General features: G+C 45.3%; 1 protein-coding gene across 1 annotated transcript; it reads left to right on the plus strand.

The window, feature by feature from the left end:
- The first annotated feature begins 1,367 nt into the window (after nucleotides 1-1,367).
- On the plus strand, nucleotides 1,368-8,071 carry mrpl3 (mitochondrial ribosomal protein L3). The gene is made up of 10 exons (XM_086177740.1): nucleotides 1,368-1,595; nucleotides 2,754-2,935; nucleotides 3,017-3,108; nucleotides 5,358-5,456; nucleotides 5,872-5,971; nucleotides 6,065-6,125; nucleotides 6,212-6,323; nucleotides 6,470-6,547; nucleotides 6,623-6,700; nucleotides 7,842-8,071. Exons 1-10 carry the CDS (start codon nucleotides 1,522-1,524, stop codon nucleotides 7,989-7,991), a joined length of 1,026 nt encoding a protein of 341 aa, XP_086033866.1. The 5' UTR covers nucleotides 1,368-1,521; the 3' UTR covers nucleotides 7,992-8,071.
- Nucleotides 8,072-8,321: the final 250 nt, after the last annotated feature.

The following is an 8,321-nucleotide window of genomic DNA, read 5'->3' on the forward strand; positions in this document are numbered from 1 at the left end:
ATGAAGTTATGGGAAAGAGTAGTGGAAACTAGACTGAGAGCAGAAGTCAGCATTTGTGAACAGCAGTATGGCTTCATGCCTAGAAAGAGTACTACAGATGCAGTATTTGCATTGAGAATGCTAATAGAAAAGTACAGAGAAGGCCAGAGGGAGCTGCATTGCGTTTTCGTAGACCTAGAAAAAGCATATGACAGGGTGCCAAGAGAGGAGCTCTGGTATTGTATGAGGAAGTCTGGAGTGGCAGAGAAGTATGTTAGACTGGTGCAGGACATGTATGCCAGCTGTGAGACACTGGTACGGTGTGCTGTAGGGGTAACAGAGAAGTTCAAGGTGGAGGTGGGACTCCATCAGGGATCAGCTCTGAGCCCCTTCTTGTTCGCAATGGTGATGGATAGGCTGACAGATGAGGTTAGACAGGAATCCCCATGGACCATGATGTTTGCGGATGACATTGTGATCTGTAGTGAGAGCAGACAACAGGTAGAGGAAAATCTAGAGAGGTGGAGGTATGCTCTGGAAAGGAGAGGAATGAAAGTTAGTCGCAGCAAGACAGAATATATGTGTGTGAACGAGAGGAACTCGGGTGGAGCGGTGAGGCTACAGGGAGTGGAGATCAAGAAGCTGGAGGATTTCAGGTACTTAGGGTCAACAGTCCAGAGCAACGGAGAGTGCGTAAAAGAGGTGAAGAGACGGGTCCAAGCAGGTTGGAATGGGTGGAGAAAAGTGTCAGGGGTACTATGTGATAGAAGACTATCGGCCAGAATAAAAGGAAAGGTGTACAAGACAGTGGTGAGACCAGCGATGATGTATGGACTAGAAACTGTTCCAATGACCAAAAGACAGCAGACAGAACTAGAGGTTGCAGAGATGAAGATGTTGAGGTTCTCTTTGGGAGTGACAAGGATGGATAGGATCAGGAATGAGTCTATCAGAGGGACGGCACATGTTCGATGTTTTGGAGAGAAGGTCAGAGAAGCCAGACTGAGATGGTTCGGTCATGTACAGAGAAGAGATAGTGAATATATTGGTAGACGGATGCTGGACTTGGAGCTGCCAGGCAATAGGTCTCGAGGAAGACCAAAGAGAAGATTTATGGACGTAGTGAGAGAGGATATGAAGGTAGCTGGTGTGAGAGAGGAAGATATAGAGAATAGGGTTAGATGGAGAAGGTTGACTCGCTGTGGCGACCCCTAACGGGAAAAGCCGAAAGAAGAAGAAGATTTTATTTTATTTTATTTTATTTTATTTTATTTTATTTTATTTTATTTTATTTTATTTCATTAACAGGAGGAGCGCGCGTCTTCAATTTAGGCGGAACCTTTGTCGTAAGGCGCTGGACTGTGGGGGGGCGGGTTTCTGTCACACACCGGAAGTAGGCAGGGTGATCTCAAGAGCAGGATGAAATCCGTGGCAGGACAGTGTCAATGTGGCTGGACTTGGAGCAACTGTAAACACTACGGACTTGATTTTTTTATGTAAAACTCTCCGTGGTTCCAAATTAAGGAATTGTGTCGGAGCGGGATGGCGGCATGGAGCTGTCGGCTTCTTCTTATCCGGGGAAGTCGAATGATTTGTCCCCGGACAGCGGCTGAAAGGTGGCTAATGTTACTAGCTTGTTGGTCCGTGTAACTGAAATCAGCGTGTGTTTTGCCTACAGCCTACTGACTCTCTGCTTCAACGGTTTAATTCAAGAATTAGCATCGAGCTCATCATCGAAACATATAGAATTTGGAAAGTTTTGGGAATTTCCCTGCTTATATATCTAAATATACTTCTGATTCTGATACTCTCCAAGTTAACCTTTCCCTTATTATTGTGTTACAAGTATTCATTTGTGGTGTGGTCTTTGCAGAAACTACTCTTATCTTACTGTGAAATTGTCCATGAAGATTGTTTGATGGATGTAAAACTTCAGGGTTAATGCATTTGAGTGGTGACGTACCCCCAGGGCTCATATCCGGGTGATAGTGGACTGGTGAAACGTAGTCCACTGCAAAACTAGTGTGAACAAATAAGTTCGTTCTGCGTGTCGTCCATCACATGCCTTTTTGTAGCCTGTTATTCAGTGGCTTCTTAAATGGAACGAAATGTAGATAATAGCTCTGGAAATGCCTCATTGATTCAAAACACTTGTGGCTTCTTGATTCTTCCACAGCAGTAAGTCCTTCTATTGAGTGTCCATTTTTAAATGGAGTGCCTTGATTTTCCAGAAGCTCAAATTATCCAATTTTTACTGAGGAGTTAGAGGAAAATTAGGGACAGCTGACATTTGGGAGGCATTACAGAATAAATATCTCATTTGATTTGTCAATGTCTCAACCCCAATTGGCTGCTCTGACCTTATAAGGTTTTCAGCCATTTTGCACCATCCAGCTATGTCTCCTCTGAGGCCACCAAATTAAAAGTGGGCTCGTGAACATCCAAAATTCATAATTCTGCTTTTGCAGAATTGGTTACCTAGAAAATACATGACTGAGAGCCATACTACTTCATTACAACTGTAGCTGCTTCATATACTATCCATCATATGGGACCCCACTTTGATCCTGTGAGTCTATCATTCAGGTTACTTTAAAGGTCACAGTAAGATGTACTTTGTTGATGTTTTGTAAACCCTGGCAGGCCTTGAAGTTCAATACAAATATGCCAGTATTTACAGTCACCGTCCATATGTAATGTGCATGGCAGAGGAAGCTAGTATTCGAATTCAAAGGGCGAAAAGTTGATAATCTTTGGACATGTTTCTTTTGCAGCCCTGTGCGGGCAGGGCTTTGTTCTAGAACCATAAACACCACAACGTGGTTTGATGAGCACCTTACAGAGCACAATCAGGAGTACATGAGGCAAAGCACTGCAGAGGAATATAAGCGACAGATGGCTGACAAACTCAGCCCACTCAAAGACGAACCCTGGCAGCGGCACCCGTGGACCGAAGGTGGTTGTGATGATTTAACAGCACGTTTTCCTTTGGGTCCATCATATTGTCATCTCATCTTCTTACTCATCTCATCTCCAGGAAGCCGAAGAGTTGGCCTAGTGGCCATGAAGCTTGGGATGGCTCCCCTCTGGACAAAGACAGGGGAGAGACGTGTAGTCACGATGCTGCAGGTAGTTATTGTATCAGAGCTCCTGTGTGAAACCCCATGGCATGATATTGTCTTTGTCCTCAATCCAAAGTACCCAGAGGGCTTTTCAAGACAGTTTACTGAAAAATATCTAGCCTTTTTTTTCTTTTTTTTCCTTGAGACAGAGAAAACACTGAGATTCCATTTACCGAAACAGAGGTCACATGAATTCATGGCCAGTTACCATGGCAACTGACTCTATGAACTCAGAGTGCTGGCTGGTGGAGATTCTCTCGCTCTGTCTCTCTCTCTCTCTCTCTCTCTGTGTCTCTCTCTTTCTCTCTTGCTCTTTCTCTTTCCTGGCTCTCTCTCCTGGCTCTCCAGATGGCTTTTTGTTGACCTGCTTCATATCAAAGAAGTGGCGGCGTTCGTTAGGGGCACCGTCTCTGAGTTCTGATTGTATCTGAATACCAAAGTCATTGAGGTCACTTTAGTTGTCCGAATGTAAACCCCCTTCAATGCTTTCAAAAAGGCGACCGAAAAAGATCCTTCAGTTATGGTGTTGCCTCAGATTTTGCAAAGTTGTTAACAGAGTCTCGTCATTATTAAAACTAAAAACTGACATTCCCTCCAAGAGAAGCTCCTCTTAAAATAATTCTAAAGAATGTATGCCCCTGTCATCCTGCTTTTCCCACTCTGCCAGACATCTTCTTGGCAGAATTTATGGACAGCCTGCTGGTTTTACTTTTAGTCTTTAAAATTAGGTTGGTGCTGCAACAGCTGCTCCAACACGTCCCAACACATCCCTGATCCCAGGAAATGTAGTTCCGATGGATATGATGGAAAGCAGTAGATAGGCATGTAGAATGTTAGCTAATGCTAACGTCTGTCTCATTCAAGTTAGCAACATTTTTTTTCAATGTTTTCAAGACTCCATTTAATGTAAGGCCTCCTAATGTAGTGCAGAAGGTAGCTGGACAATCTCATTGAGACTCATGTAATAGCCAGTAGAATCATTCAACTTAATAAGTGTACATTAATATGGTATTGGATATTAAAATACACATTTTAAATGATGATTTTACAATTTGAAATAAGTCAAGTCAGGTTTTATTTTTGGCGCCAAATGACAACCCAGTCATCTGATGACACTTCCCATGTAGAGCAGGTCAGGACTATGCCGTTTATGATGATCTGCAGAAACCCAACATTCCCCCAGCAGCAAGCACAGGAGGAACACTGGCTTTTTCAGGTGCAGAGACCTTGGACGGATCCTGGCTCAATGTGGGTGGCGTTCTCGAACAGTCGGGATAGAAAAAGAGTGCGTGTGTGTTATTAAGACAGGGGTGTGGAGGGACAGGCACGAATGATGCATTACTACTAGATAAGATAAGATAAGAACAACTTTATTCATCCCGAAGGAAATTGTTGTGCCAGAGCTTCAAGTAAAACATAACAATAATAGATAATAGTAGGAAGGAGGGAGAATAAGAAATACAATAAAATATAAAGTGTCAAAGTTAAGGCTATCAAGTGTTTTAAGGTCTTAAAAAGTACAAAGATGTGAATATTCCCTTCGGCTGAAGGAAGAGGAATTAAAAAGTCTGATAGCCTCAGGTAGGAAAGACCTCCTGTGGTGTTCAGTGGAGCTCCTTGGTGGTATCAATCTACGACTGAAAGAGCTCCGACAGGACGTCAGTGTGGCATGCAGGGGGTGATGGACGTTGTCCATGATGCTGAGGAGCTTCCTCAACATCCTCCTCTCTGACACCTGCACAACCGACTCAGCTACATGCTAATAGCTGACAGCAATGGATCAAGCAATGCCCCCTGGGAAGCTGACCAATGAGAGACTTATTAGGTTACTATCATTCATGGATGAATGACATACTGTAAGTGCAGATTGGGTTCAAGGAGAGTGGTGCATCATGGGATATCTTTCGGCTAAGTGAGCCTATGGTAGCATAAGTAGTGGTTAGGCTAATGCTAACTACAAGCTATAACTTAAAAATGTCATGCGCAAATGGGTGACTGTTACCATGACATATTTCTGTTTGTCCATGCCATAATGTGATGGATTTTGCAATGTCAGAGTCTCCATGGAGCTTGGATGAGGGGACCACAGGCTCCGACTGCACTCATTAATGGCAGGTTGTGCTGGGACAGATTCAAAGCCACAGACAAATCTCACTGGACGTTTGTCAGTGTATGATTTGATGTTTAGGTTGTAGAGTGGTGCTTTGGCGGGTGTAACACCTCTGGACATCATGAACCAAGGATGTTTGTTTCCAGGTTCAGGACTGTCATGTCATCAAACACCTGTCCAAAGAGGAGTATGATGGACACTCTGCTGCTCTTGTCGTTGGAGGGAAGAACGTCTCACCTTTTCACGTAGGACATTTTCCTAATCCTATAAGTGTAAACGTCATCCTGACAGTATGCCAAAGTTCTGTGCTTCACTCATGTTCTCACACTGAGATGATTGACTGTCTGCTACCATGAAGAAGAGCTGGAGATCCAACGCACAACCATCTGACCTCCTGTGGGGACACAGAGGTCCATTAGTTGGTGTCCAGCACCACCAGGACTTTAGGGAGATGAACTGAATGGTGTCCAAACCTTAAGCTGACCAAGACCGTGGTGGTCAAAGTGACTGGAAGATCCTGCAAAAAGACGTAAAGCTGGAGGCACAGACCTCTGGCTGTAGATGTTCTCATCTGGTTTGAACAAGGGCTGGTGTCACTACGCCTGCATTCCTTCAGCTTCTTGACTACTCCTGTGTTCTCTCCCCATTCATGTCCCTCAGAGACCCGAAACCGCTCTGGAGATGTTCAGGAATGCAGGAGTGCCTCCGAAGCAGAAGGTCACCACCTTTAAAGTCTCAGACAACGCCATCATCAAGCCGGGTAAGCCCTCACTGTACATGCCTGACCCTTAGCTGTCCCCCCATCCTCCCAAGTGTTGCCAGGTCAGGATGTTTTGTTGCATTACGTTACTAGGCACTCCTCTGTATGCCGCACACTTCCGCCCAGGACAGTTTGTGGACATCACCGCTAAATCGTAAGTCAGTGTCTCATTGAGGCCTCCTCCTCTATTCCATCTGGTATGTCCTTACCACTTTGTAATGTAAATGTGTGTGTGTATAGCATAGGGAAGGGTTTTCAAGGTGTGATGAAACGATGGGGTTTCAAAGGTCAGCCAGCTAGCCATGGACAAACCAAAACACACCGCAGACCTGGAGCCTCTGGGCCCGGAGGGGTAAGACACACACACACACACACACACACACACACACACACACACACACACACACACACACACACACACACACACACACACACTGCATGAACACTCGGTCTCTTCTAATTCATGAATATGCGCATGTGTGTTGTTCATCTATCCAGGATCCGGCCAAAGTTTTCAAGGGGAAGAAGATGCCTGGCAGGATGGGCAACACCTTTGTCACAGCCCACGGACTGAAGGTACACACACACACACGCACACACACACACACTCTCTTTGTCAGGCGGGGTTTTGAACTTGTGTATGCTCCCCAGATATGGAGGGTCAATACCAAGAAGAACGTGCTGTATGTGAATGGCTCCGTCCCCGGACACAGGAACTGCTTACTGAAGGTAAAAGCACTCGCACTCACAGTGCGATGTCAGGCCACCCTCGCTCTGTGACTGGTACAGGTGACCTTGCACCCAGAGAGCAGTGTCACCCCCGCAAGACTGTTGATACCTCTTCATCGCGCAGCCCTGGCTCAGGTGTGCGTGCGTGCGTGCGTGCGTGCGTGCGTGCGTGCGTGCGTGCGTGCGTGCGTGCGTGCGTGCGTGCGTGCGTGCACATAGGATATTTGTTTTACACATAAGTAATAAGCTTTATTAATCTATGATTTGTATGAATACAAATGTGCTCTACAATTTACTGAGCTCAGCTCTCTCTCTCTCAGACACACACACACGCACACGCACATACATTTCGGATTAGATTACCCTATAGGGTTCACAAGTAGGTTATTAAAGTCCATCTATCCTTCCTGGATGGGGGGGCCAGGCCTTCTGTCTCCAGGGTCTTCACCCTTTTGTCCATCACAGAGGTTAGATCTGAGGAACATTTCCAAACAGGAAGTGATGTCAGCATCCATCTAACATTGCAATGTTTCTAAAAAACACTTTCAGACAAAGTAACACACACTCACTCTTTTTGAGACGGCTCAGACTAACTAGAAACTCCTAAATGCTTCAGACTTGAAAATGGAAGTCGGCTCTCACTGTTGTTAGTGCATCTGCCCGCTCGGTCCCCCATTACTGTGGTCCAGTTTCCCCTCCTTTGCTGTTCTGATGTTGTTATTATCTTCTTTTCCCTGCGTCCCACATCCTCACTTTCCATTGGGTGTAGGTGACACCTCATCAATTTTACGCACAGACCGCTTTACCAAGTCGGCTCAGGTATCTCATCTCAGGAATGATTGACAGCTGTCGTGAAATCAAGTTTGACTATATTGGGATTTTTTTTTCTCCAAACCATCTATTGTTATTAGAGAAATACTTTTACTTGATTACTTTGAACAGGGAATGGTTCTACATACCAAAAACCTTGATGTAAATGGGACCCAAAAATTCACGATTTTGAGCAATAAATGAGATCACTAATCCCGAGAGAATCTACCGCAGATGGAGGTAAAACGAAAACCAAGAATGTGCTGTTCGCTTTGTGATGTAAAGTTAAATGTGGCTGAATGAATGGGATCCTCGATGTTCTGCGTTCCAGGTGAGGGACTCAGTCCTGCCCTCCAGGGCCTCCGCCCTCATCAGCCCCCCTTTCCCCACCTACTTCACTGAAGAGGAGGGAGACCTTGACGAAGAACTCTTTGACGACGACATGTTCATCTATACAGAGCCGTCATTGAGTCTCACCTGAGCGCCCACACACACACACACACACACACTTGAACATCTGCAAACATCTCATCCCATAATAAAGAGTGATTCTTGTCAGTCCAGAGTTGTCCTTGTGATATAGCCGCACAAGCACAAGCTTGATCCAGTTATTAGTCCCCTTACTTGAAACCATGGCAACTGAGCGATGTCACGACAGGATCCCTGCGCAGAGAAAGCAAAGAGAGGGGGAGAAAAAAAAACAATGAAACAAATCAAGAGATGGATATGGAGGAGGAATGTGCAATATCTCTGCAGGATGCGGTGGAGGGGGAAGAAAAGGAAGGAACGAAGGAAGATTGATGGGTGGTGG

Source organism: Fistularia commersonii, chromosome 30, assembly GCF_037954325.1.
Source record: "Fistularia commersonii isolate RoL2024-O1a breed Wild chromosome 30, RoL_Fcom_v1.0, whole genome shotgun sequence".
Taxonomy (NCBI): Eukaryota; Metazoa; Chordata; class Actinopteri; order Syngnathiformes; family Fistulariidae; genus Fistularia; species Fistularia commersonii.